Source organism: Mastigoproctus giganteus, chromosome 6, assembly GCF_048544385.1.
Source record: "Mastigoproctus giganteus isolate SK-2022 chromosome 6, ASM4854438v1, whole genome shotgun sequence".
Classification (NCBI taxonomy): domain Eukaryota; kingdom Metazoa; phylum Arthropoda; class Arachnida; order Uropygi; family Thelyphonidae; genus Mastigoproctus; species Mastigoproctus giganteus.
In genome coordinates this window covers 59,058,390-59,082,823 of record NC_143580.1, presented here as the reverse complement: position 1 = coordinate 59,082,823, position 24,434 = coordinate 59,058,390, and the positions used below count along the sequence as shown (strand labels likewise).

General features: G+C 35.6%; 1 protein-coding gene across 1 annotated transcript in view; it reads right to left on the bottom strand.

Annotated features, from left to right (window-relative positions):
• The window catches only part of na (sodium leak channel non-selective protein na), a 605,671-nt gene that overhangs the window by 451,695 nt on the left and 129,542 nt on the right, over positions 1–24,434 (bottom strand). The window contains exon 10 of the mRNA XM_090376183.1: positions 8,215–8,436. Within this exon, the coding sequence (XP_090232309.1) occupies positions 8,215–8,436 (222 nt within the window). The remainder of the gene's footprint in view (positions 1–8,214; positions 8,437–24,434) is intronic.

Here is a 24,434-nt window from a genome sequence, read left to right as displayed (position 1 = left end):
CATCTGTTCCAGGGAAAATAATGAAGTCATTGGTTAAAGAAGTAATGCAGAACCACCTAGACAGAAATGCAATTATACTGCAGTCACAGGATTTGTTAAAGGGCAATCTTGTCTAATCAATCTGATAGGTTACTATGATATGACCAAGAAACTGGATGCAAAAAATAATTTTGATATCATATACTTGGATTTCAGAAAGGCTTTTGATACTGTTGCACATAAAAGACTGCTGTATACACTGGAGCAATGTAGCATTAAGGACAAGTTACTGCTATGGATAAAGGAATGGAATGGATTGGATTTTAGGTTTTTCTGGCCCATTAGCAGCAGTGGCTATTATATACCAAGACAGAAAGTGGTTATTAATGAACACTGCTCTTCTTGGACTAATGTTATTAGGGGAGTCCCCCACCATTCTGTGCTGGGACCATTGTTGTTTTCTATATTTCATCATCATCATCAGCCATTTTCAATCCACTGCTGGATGAAGGCCTCTCCAGCAACTTTCCAGTTCCTTCTGTTTTGAGCACTGGCCATCCATTTACTACCCAAAAACTCATGAATTTCATCTATCCATCTTCGCCTTTGTGTTCCAGATTTTCTTCTAGCTCCTCTTGGGTACCATTCTGTTATTTTCTTAGTCCATCTGTCATCATGTCTTCGAGCTATGTATCCTGCCCAAGACCATTTTAGTTCTTTAGTTTTGATAAGAATGTCCTTTACTTGAGTTTGCTGCCTAATCCATGTGTTTCTCTTCTTATCTAACAGTCTGATTCCGAATATAATTCGTTCCATTCTTCGCTGTGTAGTTCTCAGCTTCTCTTCCATTCTTTTGGTGAGTGCCCAAGTTTCACTTCCATAAGTCATGGTGGGGAGTATACATTGATTCATTATTTTACGTTTCAGACAAACTGGGATATTGCTCTTCAGTATGTGACTATATTTCCTGAATGCTATCCATCCAAAGTTTATTCTTCTCTTGACTTCCAGCCATTTATCATTATTACAGCTAATAACTTGTCCCAGATAAGTATATGACTCCACCTTTTCAATTACTGCTCCTTCAATCATTATTTCCCTTTCCGTGGCATACTTGTTCATCATTACTTTTGTTTTAGCCATATTCATCTTTAGTCCAAAATCCTTACTAACTGTGCATAACTGATTAAGATTTTCCTCTAATTCTTTGGGATCGTGGCTTATAACCACAATGTCATCTGCAAATCGTAAATGGTTTAGGTACTCTCCGTTCACATTGACTCCTTTCTGCGACCAGTCTAATCTTCTGAAAGCTTCCTCAAGGGCAGCAGTAAACAGCTTCGGAGATATTGTGTCTCCTTGTCGAACTCCTTTCTCAATTTTAAATTTGCTACTATCTTTGTCTAGTCTAATAAAGGAGGTAGCACTCTCGTATATTTTCTTCAAAATCATAATATATGGGGTATCTATGCCTTGTCTTTCCAGTGCCCGAAACATTGCCTTATGCTGTATAGAGTCAAAAATGCCTTTTCATAATCCACAAATGCCAGGCATAATGGTGTTTTATATTCATTTGCTTTCTCCATTAGCTGTGATATTACATGAAGGTGATCCATAGTTGAGAATCCTGTCCTAAAGCCAGCTTGCTCTTTCGGTTGATTCTCATCAAGTATTCCTTCTAATCTGTTAGTAATGACCCTTGTGAACAACTTGTAGATGTGGGATAACAAGCTAATTGGTCTATAATTTCCAATTTCTGATTTATCTCCTTTCTTATGCAGCAAAACTATGATTGCATTATTCCACTGCTTAGGCGTCACACCTTTTCTAATGCACTTTGTGAAGAGCCTTGCCAGTTTTTGTGTTATGTCTCTTCCTCCCAATTTTAACAACTCTACAGTAACTTCATCTTCCCCCGGGGCTTTCCGATTCTTCATTTTCTTCAATGCATGTTCTACCTCATCAGGAAGAATATCGGGTATGTCGGCCGAGTGGGTAAAGTACCTGCCCGGCAACTCAAAGGTCGCGGGTTCGATTCCCGCCTCGGGCTTGGATCAAAGTACTGCAAACACCTTCGGAGGTGCAATATGGCCACAGAAGCCAATGCGCCAACAACTACCAAATCAAAAAAAAAAAAAAAAAAATCGGGTATGTCGTATGTGTTGCTACTTTGCAATCCATCTTCCCCACTGCTGGTATCATTCCCTCGCTCCTTGTATAATTCTCTATAGTAGTCTTCTGCTATTTGAATTATGCTTTCTCTGCTGTTTATAAGTACACCATCGCTATTCTTCAGTTTCAGTATCATTTGTCTTTCTGTATTACTGCTCATGGCTGCTGATTTAAATCCTTTGTTTTCCCATAATGCTTGTTCTACTTTTCTTGTGTTAAATCTTCTTATGTCCTCTCTGAGTCTCTTTCTAATGGCTTTGCATAACTCAGTATACTCAATTTTCTCCCTGTCAGTGTTTTTCTTGCTCTTCATTTGTCGTCTTCGGTTCATCATGACAAGTGTTTCTTGACTAATTTTTTCTTCTTTGGATTTCTGTTTCCCTGTAGGTTTCTTGGGCTTTATCACTTTCAGAAAGTTGTAATATTCCTCGTCGATATCTTGGTCCTGAGCAGTCTGCAGAAGCTCAAACTTGTTTTTAAGTTCCAGTACATACTGCTTTTTCTCCTCCTCTATTATCTCAAAGACCTTTGTATTATTTACTCGAGTCAGTGTTTTCCTTTCCTTTCCTACATCTATATCAAGTGTACATCTTACTATTCTGTGATCACTTCCAACATTTACCTTATTCAGGACGGTAACATCATTCACAATATATCTTCTGTTAGTGAGGATGAAGTCGAGTTCATTAGTTGTTAATCCATTTGGACTCTTCCATGTCCACTTTCTGTTCACCCTTTTCTTGAAAAAAGTGTTCATTACTGACAGTCCTTGAGATTCTGCAAATTCCACAAGTCTTTCACCTCTTTTATTTCTTTCACCAATTCCAAAATTTCCTATAGTTCCTCTTTCTGCGCTGTTTTGCCTTTTTCCAACCTTAGCATTGAAGTCCCCCATAATAATAGTGTAGTGGGTTTTCTGCTCATCTAGAAGACTCTCAATTTCGGTGTACATTTCTTCAACCTCTTCATCATCATGGCTCGATGTTGGCACATAAATCATTATAATCTTAAGCTTGTACCTCTTAGAAATCTTGAGTATTAGCCTTGACACCCTTGGTGATGTACTTTTGAATTCCAAAATGTTGTTTTTAAAATCTTTATTGACCAGAAAGCCAACTCCACCTTCACTCCGTTCACTGTTTCCATTGGTGTACAGCAGATTTCCACTTGATAAACTTATAAGTGATTCATTTCTTCTTCTTGTTTCAGCCAAACCGATGATATTCCAATTCACATTTCCTAATTCCTTTTCCAGCTCTAATATCCTGTCTTCACCGATGAGTGATCGTACGTTATAACAGGCCAAGTTCAGTTTCCGTGCATGTTATAACAGGCCAAGTTCAGTTTCCGTGCATCGTACCCAGAGATTCTTAGCACCCTCTGCTTCCACTCTGATCCTCTCGCTGCCGTAAGAGGGAGAGTGAAAGCTGCTGGGGACTGAGGGCCATTTGTATTGTTGTGCTCTCATGCTGGAGGGTGGTCTTTTCCTCTTCACGCTGACCAGGCGTCTTGAAGAGAACCACTCTACACGTTCGTTGCCACCTAAGTGACGTAACAGGGCTTACCATCGAGAAGGTGTGCATGAGTGGATTTTAGGAGGCAAGCCAACCAGACTTCTCCTAAATCTTCTGTAATAGAGAGATATTGGATCCATCAGTGTTTTAGGCTGAGTGTCTGATAACACGCAGGATACCTGTTTCCCTCTAAGCCCCTGTATTTATTAATGATATTGATGAAGGTATATCAAGCTTAATGTCAAAATTTGCAGATGATCAAAAGTTAGCAGGCTAGTTGATGAGAGTAATGATGGTACGGTACTGCAAAAATAAGATCTAGAAAGATTCAGTTGATGGGCTGAGGAATAGCAACTGAAGTTTAACATTGACAAATGCACAGTACTGCATATGGGTAGAAGTAATCTAAGAGTAACTAGTCAACTTTGTGGAACTACACTCATGGTAGAAAATGAAAAAGGCCTTGAATTAACTGTGCAATAATATATGAAATTCTCTAATTTTCCCTGATGTGCTGCAGGACAACTCATAGGGTTTTGTCAATGACATACAGAAACTTTGCTAGTAGGAATAAGGAGATGATTATCTCTTTGTACAAGGCCATGGTTAGGCTGTATTTAGAGTACTGTCTAGTCTGTAAGCTTACTTTGAGAAGGATGTAGATCTGCTGGAATGGGTGCAGAGAGGAGCAACCAAATTTGTGAAGGGACAAAAGGGTGCTCTTACCTAGAAAGGCTTCAGTTCTGCAAATGGCAGCATCTGAAGGCTAGACACCTGTGGGGTGATCTGATTGAGGTGTTTAAGGCCTTGAATGGATTAAGTAAGTTGAATGTTAATCGCATTCTTCCATTTACTGAGACTACACATGAGGAGATATAAATTTAAGTTGAAGAAGGCTAGTTGCAGGATAGATGTGAGGAAGTTTGCCTTCAGTTAGCGAGTGGTTGATTGTTGGAATGGGATTCCATCTGCTGTTATGAAAGCGGATGGTTTGAATAAATTCAAGGAAGAACTAGACAAATGCACACAAAGGGGTGTGTGTGTGTGTTGTGTGTGTATGTTTTTTGGCTGATGCTATATAAGCTTGCTTTTCTGCAACATTTGCCACTGCTACTACTGTTGAAAAGGATATCACAAGCTGCTGCCTACAAAAAAATTTATAAAATGAAGCACAGCTGACAAATACATACAGTAACTTATTCACTTCTCAGAGATAAATGCTTATTTTTGTGAGTCTCTTCAATGCAATTAATGTTTCACTAATATACTTTTTATTGCATCTCTAAATGAGAGAGAGAGAGAGATACGGGAGAAAATGCACAACTATAGTACTCCCAGATAAGTTCTGTTGTTTATAAAAATTTAATGGTCTAAATTGAGGCAATATCCACAGAAAGAAAACAAAGTAGCTCGGTTCCAAAACAATGGAAACAAGCGGGCCAAGTTTGCTCGGCATATCCAGGATGCACACTTATTACATGTGAAATTTTTGCACATAAATGCTCATAAACTTAACTTGGAGACAAGATTTGCTTACTATGGCCAAGATATCATTATAACCAAGTTTAACTGTATATGATTTTAATTATTTATTTTGTGTGTGTTCATATTTCTCTTGCTAAGTACCTGCAATCCAGAAACTCCCAAAATCCAGAGAGCATTTGGTCCCAAGCTTTCTGGATAAGGATTTCAGTACTTTACGTACTCTGCTTGCAATATGGCTGTCCTGAAGTATAAAAAAAACTTTTTTTTTTTGAAAAATTGCCACCTACTCACCTGATATAATAGTTGTATTTGAGGCAACACCAACATGATTCACTTGTTTTTTGAATAATATTCTTTTGTAAAAATACTATATACAACTATTTTGAAATATAATGACGGACTTGACTTTTTTTTTTTTTTTTTTCCAAAGTACTGGTAGACAATACCCATAGTGCTCAGGAAACAAGTTATAACCCACACTCCTGTCCAAACCAACAAATCGGCACCCATCTGCCATTAATGTTTTGTAGTTATTATTATTATTATTATTATTATTAATAGTAGCATATGATGCAAAAAACTAAGCTTATAAATCAACCAAAAAAAAAAAAGACACCTCCTACATCACCTGTCCATCCCCACTAATAATTTTCCTAGTTCTTCCTTGAATTTATTCAAACTGCCCACTTCCACAAGATGTGAGTTTGTTCCAACAATCAACCACCCACTAGTTGAAAGCAAACCAATCCTGCAACCATCATCTCTCAATATGAATTTATGTCCCCTCATGTGTGTAGTCTGAGCAAGAGGAAGATTGCTATGTGCATTGACCTTGCTTAATTCATTCAAAGTCCTAAACACCTCAATCAAATCATCTCACAGGTCCTAGTCTCCAGAAGCTGCAATATGCAGAACTGAAGCCTGTCTTGGTAAGACCACCGTTTTATTCCCTTCACGAAATTGAATATAGAAAATTATACAAATTTGTCTAAAGACAATTAGACAAATCTATTAAAATAATAAAATAGCATAGCCTAGCCCTATTTTACCATTTTATCAGTGCTAAGCTATTTTATCATCTTAATAGACTTGTCTTTTGGCATGTTATTGGAAACTGGTTGCACATCAATTGGAGTGTGGGTTGTTTTCCTGACTACTAAAATTCATGAGCATAAGTAATTTTAATATGTGCATTGTCTACTAGCAATATCTGAAGAAGAAGTAGGGAGGAAAAAAAGAAAGGTAAGTGCCTCCTTATGTTTAAAGCTATCTACTTCAAGGCACATTGGACCCTGTAGTCCTTTAATTAAATATTAGCTATTTTAAAAATACTGTATACTGTTTTCACAAATTTTGATCTGTTTAATAGCACACTGTGCAGCAGGTAAAAAAAAAAAAAATCAAAAAAATTTGCATTTCAGCAATTCACCAATGTTTACTCACAAGTACCAATAAGTGGCAGCGTATCACAAAATAGCTATATTTGCTACTACGTATTCTCTGCTATGTGAACAGTTCTATCTTCTAGAGTAACTAGTACTGTTCAGCCTTGTAACTTTATTTAAAAAGTCTTCATATGTGGCCAAAAACATAACAGGCATGTCTGAAATGGGACTATGTATTTATATATGCAATGGATGATAAAAGCAAATCTGAGACTGGGTGGTGGGGAAGTGGTGATAAATATGAAGAGTTATTAATGATGTATAATCAGTTCTGCTATAATGTGCATTTTTGCAATGCAAATTTGCTCCAATGCAACTGATATATTAGGAAACGTGATTTTCGCACTGGCATATGTGTGATTTTGTGTGTGAGTAACACCAGGCGAATGCAAAACCTGGCACTAAGCTGAACATAGCAACCTGCACAGCAATACATACAAGTTTATAAAGCATAAAAAATGTCAAATGTTGCTGTTTGTTATTTGGTTTTTAGGAGCATTAGCAACTAAGGCCATATTGCTCCAGGGATATGCAGTGGTCATTCCCTAACCTTTCCACATCCTCCATATTTGGTGGTCACGGGCTCGAACCCCGGTCTAATCAAGAAGTGTGTGCTACACACTGCTTCTCCTGCCCACCTGGCTACGGAGGCACCTAATGTCAAATGCGTGACAGCAATATTTCCCATTTAGTTTTATTGGTTGGAGATACATTGTTGTTATTCACTGTATTCACAAGATAACACGTGATACTGTAGGCCAACTCGTGTTTTCAGGAGTTCACATTTTTCTATTCGAACAGAAATTTTGTGAGGCATGATAGTGTGAGCAGAGGAGCACATTTCTGGAGGCTACTACAATAAAACAATAAAAATTTGCAGTTACCTGTTTATTGGGCTTTTCAGTTAGTGCAATCTAATTATAAATGAGTAGTAAAGTCAATCTTACTGCATTTGTGATAATACTGATAGCTGGAATTCTGTGGGTTTTTACATTATTATGGTGAAATGTGTTTCCTCTTCCTTGAAATCTTTAATCATATAAAAAACAAATAAATTTTTAGAATCTTCTCTTCATTCTTATTTTTTAAGCTCCATAAACTCTTGTATCACTTGTGCAATTTGTGCATCCCATGTTCGTTGTTATTCATTGCTTATCCTTTTTACTGTTTTAAATTTTACAATCTAAAAAAAAAGAAAATGTCAGTAAACAGAAATATCAGCATGCAAAATTCATATCTTGTCAAGGTAAAGTGCTATATTTACTATAATATTTATTTATTTATTATAAACTTAAGATATTTAAAACCTATGTTAGCAATTTTATTGGGTTTCTAACTTTTTTTAGTATTTTCCTTACCAGACTGAACATTTTTTTTTGAGTGCTCTGCCCCTATCCCTATTTTTCCCATAAGCCCTGTTGTTTTTAATGCGCAAAATACCATCATGCAGAGATTTTTAGCAAAAATGACTGTACAATGAAATAAGTAAAAAACAAAACGCAATTTAAGTTGGAAAAGAAACTTCAACTGGAAAGTAGAGAAAATTAACCAAAATCAATATAATAATTCTATTAAAAGTTTCTAATGAAACCTATTAGGGAAAATTATCAATTTTATACCTCAGCCAAATAATAATTTTTATAGAAGTCTTCTCTTGGTCTTCCATCATGTTCAAATTTTATACTAGCTCCAACAATGGCATTGGCTACATTTACAATCATTACAATAACTTGAAAGACAGCAGACTGCAAAAATATCTGTAGGAATCTTGGAGCTTTTCCTTTGCCTTTATTCTCATCAATTGTAACTAGTTTCCATCCTGTATCATCACCTTTTAAAACCTTTAAGAAAACATACATTTTTGCAGTTATATACAAAATTATATGCATTTAAACAGATTTAATTAAATATTCGAATGCATTTTCATAAAATTTCAGTACAAAATTTTATTATTAAATGAATTTAACCCAATATAAAATGCATTTAAAAAAAATTTATACTTCACGTAAAATATCTTGACTTTTCTTTTTATAATACCAAAAAAACACAAATTAATTTTAATAAAATACTAATAAATTTCAATTGATTTGTCATATATATATGTTGAACAGAATAATAAGAAGGCAAAAAAACAGAAAAAAAGAGGAAGTGGTCTAGTGCAGCCAAAAGCAGAAAATACTAAACCTAAGCAGAGCACCGACAATACGGTGAAAAAAAAACAAAAAAAAAAAACTATTTTGCTTGCAATCCTGACTGCTGAACCTGACGAAAGGCCAGTTTTGTAAGTTTTGTGGCAACATCCTTATTTTCTGAATTTTATAATTATTTATCTCTTATTATACATTTTTTTGTTACCTTCTATCCCCCTTCGATCACTCTCTAGTTCCCTAACTTTTTTTTCACTTTATATATATATATATATATATTTAACAGTAGAACCTCACAATCTGACATTCAAAAATCCAAAATATTTAAAAATCTGGACTTTTTAAATCTTTCTCTGAATGTTATCAACTGCACATGGGCAGAAGAAAAATAGACTAACCAGACTTAAAAAATAATAATAAATAAATAACATTGCACGTTTCTAGATTTATGCATTATGTTCCATTAATAATTTCCATACACCAATTTCTTTCTGCTTTACTTATTTCCTAGTATATCACTGTTTCTATTTATTTGAAACATATACTATCATTCATTTTGCAAGACATCCAATACTAGTTTATAGTACAGTATTTAAAGGTAGAGTAGTGTGCATTTAGTTTTTCATGGAATTTGACTGCTGAAATTATATCATACTATTTATACTTTATATTAAAAAATTGGACAATCACAACACCATACAGCAGCCAGCACTCAAAACAATTTCATTATATATTCCTGCTTATTATATGTATAAGTAGTTTTAAAAAAAAATTTCAAAATATGCATATTGAAATCCTATTATTCACTTCATTTTCAAAATTTTTAAAAATTTGCCACACTGTGAAGCATGAAAATTTTGAATATTACACGTGCTGCTAACTATGCACCAAGTGATTATTTCTTTCCATGTTTCTGTGTTTATTATTCAAAAATAATAATGATTATTTATTATTTCATATGAATCTTTCAAGAAGGTTTAGTTTATGACTGTTGTAAACCAATAATGATCATTAGATCATGTGGGAGATATTTATAAATAACCTAAACTATCAACAAACACATAATTCTAAGCTTTGTAGTATCAGTAGCACTCAGTTTCCCATTCCAGCATTACTACCTACAAGTGAAAAGTAGAACAAATGTGGTGAGGGCTGTATCTGCTGAGTGTAATAATACTATAAAACTGGAAAAATTATAAAAAATAATAATAATAAATAAAATAAATAATTTAAAAAATCCAAAAGCATATCAAGTAAAAATTTATCTATATTTAGGATGGTACAGAAAATCACAGATTGTGATCTTCAGCCAACAATTAATGTGGGCTCATTATTTTTGAATTGCACCATCATTGCAGAGTTAAGCATGTAGAAGTACATATCACTGGTCCCTTCACAAAAACATGGCCCAATAATTCCCTAGATGAGACACCACACCAGACTGTGACTGCCTTGTCTTATTTATGTAAATGTTTGTTTTATCAGTAGGCCAATACACATAGTTATGACGGTTCACTACACTACTGAGCTTGAATGCCATAACCTCACTCAAACAAACAGATTTTATAAACAGCTTTCTATATATTACATTTCTATACATTATTATATACAGCTTTCTTTACAAATATTTCTTTTCAGTTATTTTTGCTAGATGCATATGTGCCTATTGTCTTCACCATGTCTGCCTGTCTGTCCACTCAACAATCCGTACACATGAAAATAATTTGCCTCCCAGTGGTGAGTTATTACAAGTGGAAAAAGATTAAACAGATTTTTATGAAATTTTGTATTTGGACCTTTTCAAAATATTTGTCAAACGATATGAAAAATTTTTCATACTTAAAAAAATCTGGGAGGAAAAGTTAAGGATACTGATTTTAAACATTAGATATAGTATGTGCATATACTATATCTCATATACAGTGTGACATATACAGTATGATATATACCAACGGTGGGCAAATGCGGCTCTCAGAGCCGCATGCGGCTCTTCGTTGAGTTAAGTGCGGCTCCCATTGAAAATTTAAATCCGTTTTTTTTTATTATTATTATTTCAGAACTTTTTTCAATGAATCTTGTTAAATTAACTAAGTAACTAATATTTTGTTATACGGATTTTATGTTATGTTTATTTTTTTTTTATGTCTAGATATTTTGCTATTTTTATTTTGATTATAAATAAATCTGCGCTCATTTACACTGCTGGCACCATCAGCGGACTTGCGCAACACTACACCGGGAGTGGGTAGAAAATGTGACCAAACCTCCCATAAGAGTTTCAATTTCAAACTTTGGAATTAAATTTATTTAAATTTTTTGATAACATGACCTCAGAAAATATCAAAAAACGAAAATACGAACAAGAAAATAGAAACTTTCAAGAAGAATGGGTAGACAATTTTGCTTTTATTGACAATAATGGAAAGTCATTGTGTCTTATTTGTAAAGTTACAATTGCAAACTACAAAGTAAGTAATTTACGTCGACATTACGAAGGAAGTCATCCCCACTTTTCAACTCAATATCCACTCAATTCAAAATTGCGAAGAGAGAAACTTAAGTCCTTGCAATCTGGTCTTCATAAGCAACAAGGACTCTTGTCTTCTTTTAGTTGCGAAGATGACAGAGCAAACGAAGCTAGTTTTTTGATAGCTTGGAATATTGCTCGTGCCAAACGTCCATATGGAGAAGGAGAATTTATTGAAAGAAACTTGGAAGAAGTGGTTAAAGTTTTGGATCCAGATAATACAAAACTGCATAAATTGATCGCACAGGTTCCTATGTCACGCCGTACAACTGAGCGTTGTATTGGTGCAATTAGTAAAAATGTTGAAAATAGTTTGATGTGTGATTTGAAAAATTGTACAGCATTTAGTTTAGCTCTCGACGAGTCTACAGACATTCAGGACGTTCCACAATTGGTCGTTTTTGTCCGCTCTGTATCTGCAGACGTAAATGTTAGACCTAGTAGCTCTTATCGAAACAACTCGTGGTATAGATGTTAGAAATGCGCTTGATGAAGTGATGAACAGGTTTGAATTGCCTCGTGATAAACTTGTAAGTGTTGCGACTGACGGAGCGCCTGCAATGATAGGGTAAAACCAAGGTCTCATTGGTCTTTTAAACAACGATCCTAAAATTCCACGTTTCTTACCTCTTCACTGCATAATTCACCGCGGGCATCTCATAGCGAAGTACTTCAAATACGGAATTGTGTGGAACATTGTTTTGCAAATTGTGAATTTAGTTAGAAAAAATGCCAAAACACATTGTCAATTTAAGAACTTTTTAGAAGAGTTGCGAGTGAATGACGAAACAGATGAATTGCCCAATGATTTATCCCTATGGTGTGTTGTAAGATGGCTGTCAACTTACAATGTTTTGGGCGGTTTTGTGGAAAGAAAAATTGGAAGAATTGCAAGCAGATTTCAAACATAGGTTTGAAGATTTGAAATCACATTTGCATATTTTGTGAACCCATTTATTTGTGATATTACTGAAGATGGATTTCCAATTTCTGAAATAATACTTGTTGAAAAAGTGGCTGGGGAATTGGAGTTATTAGAGATGAAAGAGGATCAGGCATTGCAAATGCAGCACAAATCTACTTCTATAATTGAATTTTGGAAACTCTTGCCAGAATCAAAATATCCACATTTAAAGAAAACTGCAGCGGTCTAATTTCAATTTTTGGTACAACATATTGCTGTGAATCTTTGTATTCCACAATGAAGTTCGTGAAGTCGAAATATCGTTCACAGTTGACCAATCATCATCTCACTGAATTGTTGCGAACAGCTTTAACAAATTTTACGCCAAATGTCGGCGCCTCCGTAGCCAGGTGGGCAGGAGCAGCAGTGCGTAGTACACGCTTCTTGATTAAACCGGGGTTCGAGCCCGTCACCACCAAATACTGAGAATGCGGAAAGGTCAGGGAATAACCACCGCCTATCCCCGGAGCAATATGGCCTTAGTTGCTAATGCTCCTAAATAATAACAACAATGCCAAATTTCAAAAATTTGACCAAAGGTCTTCGTTAAATGTTATATACTTTTAATTAATGCATTTTTATTATTAAAATTTTGAAATAATTATTTTGTATTTTCTTTCTCTTAATTATATTTTCTTATATATGTATACACTTAAGACGTGTAGAATATGTAATCATATTAATTAAATTAAATTAAATTTGAATTTGTGTATTTAATACTATGTAACTATGGTGTGGCTCTTTATAATATATGAAAAACCGGAATGCGGCTCTCATTGACTTCATGCGTGCCCACCCCTGATATATACTGTATATGGATTAATATGGTATACGCCATGCCACATGAAGAAGGATGTGATTAGTGGTACTAGAATGTCTTTATACAATCGGTTTAAAAAACATAAGAGCTCCTTAAATGTGGTGCATAAAAAATCTAACAATTGACTACAAAAAGTGGTCATGCTTCTGCTTAATTTGTAGTTCAGTTTATTTAGGTTATCATCATATGGTTTATGGTAAGGGGTCTATAACTCAATCAATCTAATGCAAGTTGCATTTGTTCCATTTTACATACATAGTAGGTCTTTAAAAGGAAGCATTTTGCTCAATGTCATATCAAAAGTGAAGGATCTGTCACCCTTGTAAAGAAGTGGCTGGATATGAGAAAATTTACACCAGGAAGAAAAGCACCAATGGAATAAGAGAGAGAGAGAGAGAGAGAGAGAGAGAGAGAGAGAGAGAGAGAGAGAGAGAGAGAGAGAGAGAGTAAAAAGGCAACAAATGACAGATGTTAATGCTGGAACAGAGAGGCTACTAGAACAAGTGGAGAAATGCTATCAGGACTCATGATTATTCAATCATTGTTAACAAGATTGCTCAAGATTTGTTAATCTCTTTCTATTAGAAAACTAAGGAAGTCACTGAGTGGGATGGATTCAGTATATTAGGAAAAGATTTACCCAAATCATTAATGCTTCAGTTAGAGGTATAGTAAGACTCTAATAAGTTAGCTTTTTCTTTTGATAAAAACATAAAAAAAAAAAATTTAACTTATTAACTAACTCAACAACTATCAGGATATAGTGTAAGAGGTGGAAATATGGATAGACAGAAATTACAACCAATGGACAAGAAGCCAAATGGCTCAATTTGTACAAGATTCCACTTGTACAAGAGGCAAGTTTCCTGCTCTTCAACTTTCGAAAATCAAGTTTTGATTTTTAATAACTTGTTTCCAACTATTCATCTTTAATATTTGTAGAAAATTAAGCTGAAGAATTTAATGAAAGCCATTTTTTGATAAAGGGCAAGAATGGAATAAAAGATTTAATCTCTACAAGAATAAGTATGGTGATCTGAGCAGGTATTAGGCCTAGGAATTCAAAACAGTAGTCCAACCAAGGAAAATAGAAATCACACAAACTATCTCATTTTGGTATTGTTGTAATACCAAGAATAAGGGAAACAACTACTATTCGGGGAGATGGGAGGAGGGGAAGGAGGAGCGGAAAGAGAGAGAAAGCTCCACCAGACACAATATTAACTGTATGCTTTAAAGGGTAGTTGGTAAAAAGAGATCAGGATATCTGATATTATTAACAAGGAATATCAGAGCAGACGTATGCAAAAGTATCTACCTTAAAGCAGAGGAATCATATAGCGAGTAATTAAGACAAGATTGGTAGTGGTGTAAGAAACCAATGAGATCAGGCATATTTTTGAAATGAATTAGGAAATTTGCAGGAGTCTTAATTCATGCAGATAATCTTGTTCTTTTAGTTTGGTTATTCATAATACATTGATATAGATGAGGTAAAAGGTGTGTGTTGGGGGGGGGGGGTCCACTCCTTAACATAGCATGGCCTTGACAATATCCCCTCACCCTACATACATACTACTTGTACTCTCTCCAGTCACAGCTATCAGATGATGCAAGAAAGCAAGCTTATATAGCATCAGCCAAAAAAAAAACCCTTATTTCACCCATCCACTTGCTCCAAATATTTGTCAAGTTCTGCCTTGAATCTATTTAAGCTATCAACTTCTACAACGACAGATGGAAGTTTGTTCCAGCAATCAACCACCTGCTGGCTAAAGGTAAACTTCCACACATCTATCCTACAACTGTCTTTCCTCAATTTGAATTTATGCCCCCTCAGGTGATTATTCTGAGCAAGAGGAAGAATCCCATCTGCATTGAGCATGCTCAAGCCATTCAAGACTCTATACACCTCAATCAGATCACCTCGCAGGTGCCTAGTCTCCAGACACTGTAATTTGTCAAACTTAAGCCTTTCTTCATAAGAGCAACCCTTTTTTCCATTCACTAATCTTAGATAGTATGAATTAGAGCTGTAATACTTCCACGTTGATATTAATATTTGTAAAATAATAAGAGGAGTTTACCTCAATATAGTACGTAGAACACTTCCGTATGATACTCTCCAGAAATTAAAACGAAAAAATCGAAAATTTACATTAGAGTAAAAAATAAATAATTAAAAACCAATTTAACACAATTAAAAATCAATTTAACGCAATTAAAAATTAAAAAGAATCTAACAAAAATATTCAAAACGATTTTCCTTCCTGAAGCTGACAACGCTTTTAGACCGTATGTCGTGATCACAGGAATGAAAATTACCAAATAGGATTGAACCTGAAACTTAAATAGTAATTATTTGTCTTCGCGCATGTGCGTAAAGGTCCACGCATCGGAGATCAAATATGGCCGCTGAACATTTTTTGAATGGCTTGGTGCAAAATTACATTAAATCAACACTAAGATACTCGCCCCAAAGTTACCATATTTCTTTCCTAAAATATTGCCTTCAAAACAACATCGTTCCGAAGTTTGCCAGGGTTAATTTAAATCAAAAAATTTCAGGCATAAAACAACTAACACTGGCGACATCACGTAATATTGTTAAGCTTGCCTTAAAATCTCAATATTCGAATAAACAAAAATACCTTTCCCAGGTTAGGAAGCTTCGCGATAAATTAAAAAATTATCTACATCCGAACGATTGGTCTGTATTGAAGACCTCCATAGATTTGCGACGGGAAGCACAAGCCTCAGAAATAAAAAACAGACATGTTAATAAGTTGCAAACATTATCGAATAGTTCAAGACACGTTCATGCGAATTCCAACACATTGTCGCGGGCTTGCGACCAAGTTCACACGAGTTGGGTGACATCCCCCCCCACAGACACATAATGTACTACCACAGAATATGTCGGCTAGTTCACGAACATACCCTCACCCAGTATCCAACGAATCGACATATCAACAGGTTACAAATCTTTCCTCGTGTACACTATCGCAGGACCAGATTTCACTTTTATCCAAAGGATTAAACTATAATTTACCAACTTGAAAGCTGCCAAAAAAACAATGCGTAATTGATATTGAATTTGGACTTCGTAGTGTTCCACAAAAAGATGTATTTATTCAACAAGTTAACCAAGTAGTGAATAACATAAAAGAAATGCGACTTCCTAAATTGAATACACATGACAGTTCAGCTTTACGAGAACTTTGGCGAAATAAGGACATTATTATACATAGGGCAGATAAAGGAGATACAGTGGTAATACTAGATAAACCTGATTATATTAATAAGTTAGATTCAGTTGTTTCAGATACGTCCACTTATCTTGAAGTGGGCACTGTTTACCAATTTGGTCAATCAATACAATAAAATGTTAACCACATATCGAAAAAACGACTACATTACTATGGCCCAGTTAAAGGAATTGAAGGCCAGAACATACAATATTCCTGCACTTTTCGGTCAGGTAAAATTACACAAGACTGGATTTCCTATTCGACCTATTGTTTCCTACAGGAACTTGGCATTTTCATCCTTAGCCACACATGTATATAGCATTATAAAATTTATTCTCACTAGATGTTACCTCGTTATATATGAATGTAAACGTTGAATACATATTAGATATTATTTGGGATGTGTTAAATAAAAACTCGATACCGATTAATTATACGAAGCAACCTATTAAGGAAATTTTTCACTTAATTAAACCGTTAGTTGAGGTCAACTATATCACATTTCGATACAAGGTGTACAAACAAATTTTTGGATTACCAATGGGTAATCTCTGATGTCACAGATCTATCTATTTGACACCTTTTCGATCCTGTATCACATACTATGGGAGGTATTTAGACAATGTTTTAGTTATTACTGATAGTAGTACTATCCAAGACATTTTACATTCGCTTAATGATATTCATTCTAGACTCAAATTAACATTGGAAAAGGAGGATGCGGATACTAAGTCATTAAATTTTCTGAATATCACGCTTACTCAGGAATCGAATAAAATACAATTTAACATCTATCGCAAACTTACAAACGCCAGTATGCTTCTACATTATAATAGCTATCACCTGTTCACCTACAAAAGATTAATTATCTTTAATCAATTTAAAAATGCCTATAAATATTCAACGACGGAATCTGCTTTGGGCTCAGAAATACAAATATTAACTATCAGGTTCTTAAACAGGAGTTATCCCCTTGCCATAATAAACCGAATTAGGGTACAGGCTAAGGATAGGATACAAAATACTACACCAACCAACAATAGTAATATCAAAAAATACTTTATTTCTGGTATCCATTTCTTGCGGTGATTGTGACTCGTCTTACCAAGGTTCGACGCAATTTTCTCTGAATATTCATGTAAATCAAAATGAAGCCACAGTTCGTGCTTCTCATTCAGCAGAGTCAGAATTAGCCTTTCATGCCATTAACGAAAAACACACTTTTTTATTTAACGAGGCCAAAATACTTAGTGTTCAACGTAATTATACGCAACTATTAATTGAAGAAACCGTAGAAATTAAATTACATGAGAATTCTGTTAATGTTCGGCAGCCATATTTGATCTCCGATGCGTGGACGTTAAAGGGCATGTGCAAAGACAAATAATCACTATTTAAGTTTCAGGTTCAAAATTATTCGGTAATTTTCATTTCTGTGATCACGAAACATGGTCGAAAAGCATTGTCAGCTTCAGGAAGGAAAATCGTTTTGAATATTTTTGTTAGATTGTTTTTAATTTTTAATTGTGTTAAATTGATTTTTAATTATGTTAAATTGATTTGAATTGTGTTAAATTGGTTTTTAATTATTTATTTTTTACTCTAATGTAAGTTTTCCATATTTTCGTTTTAATTTCTGGAGAGTATCATACGGAAGTGTTCTACATACTACAATGAGGTAAACTCCTCTTATTATTTTACAAATATTTACTAATCTTGTTGCCCTTCTCTGTACTCGTTCCAACAGCTCTACATATTTCTTAAAATGAGGCCTCCAGACCTGTATACAGTACTCAAGGTGTGGCCTGACCATTGCCTTATACTTGGGGATAATCACCTCCTTATCCGTGCTAAAAAAATTCCTGTATATCATCGACAAGACATCATGAGCTACTCTTGCAGCCCGTCTGCACTACTCAGAAAACTTCATATCTGCTTGCACAATTACCCCCAGGTTCTTTTCATTCTCTACCACTGTCAATGTGGTACCACAGAGTTGATAAGTTACTCTGGGAATACTGCTTCCCATATATAGTACTTTAACATTTGCCAGTGTTAAACTTCATTTACCACCTCTCAGTCCATCTGCTCAACTTTTCTAGATCCTGTTGCAGCAGTGAACTGTCATTAGTGTCATTAACAACCCTGCCAACCTTCGTATCGTCTGCAAACTTGGACATTAAGCCTGATATACCATCATCAATATCATTTATAAATACAGAAAACAAGGGACCAACACTGAACCCTGAGGGACTCCACAAATAACATTAGTCCATGAAGAGCAGTGTACATTGATTACCACTCTCTGTCTTCTCCCACTCAGCCATCCCTTTATCCATAGCAGCAATTCGCCTCCAATGCCACACTATCCAATTTGTGCAGCAGGTTTCCAAGTGCAACAGTATAAAAAGCTTTTCTAAGATCCAAATATATGATATCAAAGTTATTCTTTGCATCCAGTTCCTTTGTGACTACATCATAGTATCCAATCAAATTAGTCAGACAAGACTTCCCCTTAACAAACCCATGCTATGTCCGAGCTATAACTGAAGTCTTGTCTAGATGATTCTGCAACGCTTCCCCAACCAGCACCTCCACCAATTACCTTGGAACAGACGTCAAACTAACAGGTCTGTAGCATCCCGTGTCTCACCCGATCCTCCTTTGTGGATTGGGGCCACACCAGTCCATGGGCACCTCCTCTGAGTCCAGGGAAGCTCCCACAATTACGGCTAAGGGCCCGTCTACTTCCCTATGGCACAAAAGGTGATATTGTTCTAAACGTTGGCACTAATGATATTAAGAGTAGGAGACCAGTGGAATTACTTAACAAGTACAGGCCACTGTTGAAAAAAAAGCCGTGAATTAGGGTTGAATTTGAAAGTGTCTCCAATTCTGCCCAGACATGATAGGAGGGAGTATATGATGAAAGCCCTGTCGACCAATTCGGCCATGGAAAGACTGTGCAAGGCTCAAGGGATAGAATTTTTTTCAGCCTGGACTGTACTTGTTAACAGGAGAGACTGCTTCTACAGGGATGGGATACACTTAAATAGAAAGGGTGCAAGAATATTTGCTGATGCTATCGAGGCAGTGTTAGGTGGGTCGGAAAACTGTTAGCTTGGGGGGATACAAGGACTAACAGATTAACAGCAGCCACTGGCAGAGGTGAAAGTGATTCTTGCACTGCTTCTATTAGAATGAGCAGCACCCTGAGAAACAAGATGCAGGGTATTTCAGAGACTGCTAGGAGCCATTGTGGTACAAGTAAACACATGGGTTGTGTTAGGGTAGCTAAGAATAGGAACAGGCGCATGTATACTTGTGTGTACTCCAATGCTAGGAGTTTGGTAAATAAATTTGATGAATTTGAGGTATTGCTCAAAACATCAAAGGCAGATATTGTTGGGATATCAGAGAAGTGGTGTCACACAGATATACGAAATGGGTACAGAAAGGATAGACAGGATAGGAAGGGAGGAGGGGTTATGCTATTAGCTAAGAAACACATAAAATCCAAGGAAGTGAAGCCAGTTGACATTGCTGGACAGTGCAGTGTCGAGTCAGTTTGGTATGACATAAGCATTGGGAGATCAAAATTGAGAGTAGGAGTGTGTTATAGACCTAATGACTCTGATGAGTATAATAAGAAACTGTACAGGGAAATAGAGAGGGCCAGTAAATCAGAGAGTCTTATAATGGAGGATTTTAATTTCCCAGATATTGACTGGAATTTGTGGGCTGGTCACTCACACACTAGCAAGGCTTTTGTGGATTTATTGGATGATTGTTTTCTACATCAGCATGTTAGGGAGGCAACTAGAGAGAGTAATACTCTTGATCTGATTATCAGTAGTTATTCTTCATGTATTAAGAATCTGCAGATAAATGAACCACTAGGTGGCAGTGATCACAGTGTGCTGAAGTGGGATTTACTCAGAGGTAACTACCATTGGGGTAAAGGGAAGGGTTTTTGCTTTTGTAAAGGCGACTACGGTGGTCTGAGTATTTAAATTCTATACGGTGAGACCAACTGATGATGTTACCAACAGCAAATTCTAAAGGGGAGGCATTCAAATCATCCTGGAAACTACTAGGCTTTACATACCAAATAAGAAATATTGTTCGAGGTTTAGGCCTAAATGGACATATGACAGAGAAGAAAAATGCATGGGATATATATAAATTAATGGGTGACATGGAAGCCTATGATAGATATAAGCTGGTCTGTAACCAAGTCACAAAGGAGATTAGGCAGACAAAGTCAGATTATGAGAGTTCCTTGGCAAAGGATGCAAAGAAAAACAGAAAAAAGTTCTTTACCTATGTAAACTCTAGAAGGAAAGGGATGAATCAGATTGGTCCACTGGATATTGATGGTTCAACTATTGATGATCCTGCTCAGGTGGCTAACAAACTAAATGAATATTTCGCATCTACATTCACACATGAAGAGTTATTCAGGAAGGGGAATGCCAGAGGTGAAATAAACTCTGGCAGTGTCCTAGATGATTTTGTAATAGCTGAGAGGAAAGTGGAGGAGAAACTGTTGAGGATAAACATAAAAGAGGCACTCGGGGTGGATGGGATCTATCCAATTATATTATAGTATGTGGCAAAGAAAGTAAGCAAACCCTTAGCCATAATTATGAGAGCTGCTTTGGACTCAGGGGAGGTACCCATAGACTGGAGATGTGCAAATGTAACCCCAATTCACAAAGGAGGATCAAAGGCTGACACAACTAATTATAGAATTGTGAGTTTAACTTTTTTCCAGGAAAATTAATGGAGGCACTTGTTAAAGAAGCACTGCAGGATCATCTAGAAAAGGCTTCAGTTATAGCTTGGACACAGCATGGTTCTGTTAAAGGAAGGTCTTGCCTGACCAATTTGATTGGATACTATGATGCAGTCACAAAAGAACTGGATGCAGGGAATAACTTTGATATTATATATTTGGATCTTAGAAAGGCTTTTGATTCTGTTGCACACAAGACTGCTGCACAAATTGGAGCAGTGTAGCATCGGAGGCAAATTGCTGCTATGGATAAAGGGATGGTTGAGGGGGAGAAGACGGAGAGTGGTAATCAATGGACACTGCTCATCGCGGACTAATGTTATTAGTGGTGTCCCTCAGGGTTCAGTGTTGGGTCCATTGTTGTTTTCTGTATTTATAAATGATATTGATGAAGGTTTATCAAGCTTAATGTCCAAATTTGCAGATGATACAAAAGTCGGCAGAGTTGTTAAGGACACTACTGACAGTATGCTGCTGCAACAGGATCTGGAAAGGTTGAGCAGATGGGATGAGAGGTGGCAAATGAAGTTTAACATTGACAAATGTAAAGTACTACATATGGGAAACAGTAACCCCAGGGCAATGTATCAAATCTGTGGTACTACACTGACAGTGGTAGAGAATGAAAAGGACCTGGGGGTAATTGTGCAGGCAGATATGAAGTTTTCTGACAGTGCAGACGGGCTGCAAGAGTAGCTCATGGTGTCTTGTCAATGATATACAGGAATTTTTCTAGCAGCGATAAGGAGGTGATTATTCCCTTGTATAAGGCAATGGTCAGGCTACACCTTGAGTACTGTATACAGGTCTGGAGGCCTCATTTCAAGAAGAATGTAGAGCTGCTGTAACGAGTACAGAGAAAGGCAACAAGATTAGTGAATGGAACAATGGGTTGCTGTTACGAAGAAAGGCTTTAAGGTTTTGCAAATTACAGTGTCTGGAGACTAGGCACCAGCGATGTGATCTGATAGAGGTGTATAAAGCCTTGAATGGTTTGAGCATGCTCAGTGCCGATGGGATTCTTCCTCTTGCTCAGAATAATCACCTGAGAGAGCATAAATTCAAATTGAGGAAAGACAGATGTAGGATAGATGTGCGGAAATTTGCCTTTAGCCAGCGGGTAGTTGGTTGGTGGAACAGACTTCCATCCCTTGTTGTGGAAGCTGATAGCCTAAATAAATTTAAGGCTCAGCTGGACAGGTATTTCGAATGAACGGAGGGGTGAAATGGGAGTAGGTTTTTTTTTTGGCTGATGCTGCATAAGATTGCTTCTTTCATCATATACCTCTACTAATGCTAATGCTACAGCACTGAAGAATGATACATGTTCAAGGAAAGAAATATGGATGGAAAACTGTAAAGATATAATCACAGAAAAGCTTGCCTCTGAGACTTCAGACTGTTTCAAACAGCATCCAAAGCACATTTCCTGCTTGCATTATTTCTTTAAGGTTCCTGAACAACATTATCAATGTTTTGAACCCTTTTTTTTTTTTTAAATCAGATTAAGAATGTATATTATGGATGAAATTTTGTTATCTTGTTTCTAATATTAGGAAGTCACTGTTTGGACTTTTGCCTTTATTTATTTTCCACTTTTTCAATTCTATTTCTTTCATCTAAAGCAAACTTCTAATTTAATGTTTTAATTTAAAAAGTTCTTTAGGGAAATAAAGAATAATGACATTAATTATAGTCCAATGACTTCTAGTTATTGTCTTATCTGTAATATTAAAAATAGCAAGAGCTTCTTTTTAAGTAGCTCACCTTACTTTAGTTAAGTGATCATAAAAAATACAGATGAAAGAATTTTAAAACTCAATATAAAAAAAATCAACCTTAATAATCCTGAAATGCATTCCAGTGAAAGCATGCCTGTTTTTCAAACCTAAATAAAACTGGTTATAAACAGAACTTAATTTACTTAATGGTGAAACCTGAAAGAGTTACTTCTTTGAAGACAGTTCACCTTACTATAGCAATAAAACAATTACTTGTATTTATATAAAACCTACTCACTCAAAACAGTTCCTATATTACAGTTATCACAACCAATATAGCATAAAAAAAAAATCTGTTCTATAAATAAAAGTACACAGTGCAGTGAAATACTGTACATCAAAAGATGATTTAGAATGAGAACTAAAATACATTAGTAAAGCAATCCATGAAAGATCCTATCCGTCCCCCAATCAATGAAGTTATAAACACTGCCAAAAATCTGATCCTAATGCCCATCAAAAAAAGAAAAGCCACTATAACATTACAGCAAAATAATGGCCCTACTGTAACATAGTTCCATAGCAAACAAAATTTGAATTTTTTGTAATACATAAATATAAAATTAAATTTTTCTAGTTATTCAAAAATCAGCTCATTTTTTAAAATTCCTAGCAAAATAAATTGGCGATATGAGTTCTGGAATTATGGCTACAGCATATGACTGCATATTTCCGAAGCACTTCATAGCAGGTTACTTTTTGAAATAAAAAAAGTGGGTTTTTTTTTTTTTAATATACTAAACTGCAGTTAATATATAGTTTGAATTCCTAAAATCACATAGGTTAGTTTATTTTTGTATTTAGATAAGTATTTAGAAAGCTACAGCTTAATATTCAGATAGCCATTGCTATTTCTACGGGAACTTTGTAACTTTCATTGGGTAGCTTTAATTTAATTTCACTAGCAGTTAAAAGTTTTGTCAGCAGTATAATTTCTGTAATCCTTTGTTAATTTAAATTCCATAATATACTGTATGTTTAAATTTGTAAAATATTTGGAAGGCTACAGCTTAATGTTCAGATAGCCTTTGTTATCGATATTTTGGCAGGGACTTCGTAACTTTTGTTTGGTAGCTTAAATTTAACTTCTTTAGTGGTTAAAGTTTTGTTAACATAACTTCTGTAATATATTGTAAATTTAAATTTCACAATACACTGGAGTCCCGCTAGTCCGAACTAATTGGGACCGAGCCCTGTTCGGATTAGCAGAATTTCGGATAAGCCGAAATTCTGCTAATCTAAAACAGGTCTGGTTTATTAAGGAATGAATGTATAGTAGGCCTACTAGCATTTGTACGCAAGCGTGACACACCAGAAGCAAACCCTCCCCCTCCACACTATGACTCATTGCATGCGACATTGTGCATTAAACATGAATGTTAAATCTTCACTCTACATTGCAGTTTAGTTTAGTTTAGTTCAGTTTGCTGCCAAAATGACCACGAAACGGAAACACACAATGTGTACGTTGAAAGATAAGCTGGAAGTTTTGAAAAGGCTGGACAAGGGTGAAAGTGCAACAAAATTGGCAATAGAGTTTGGAGTGAGCAA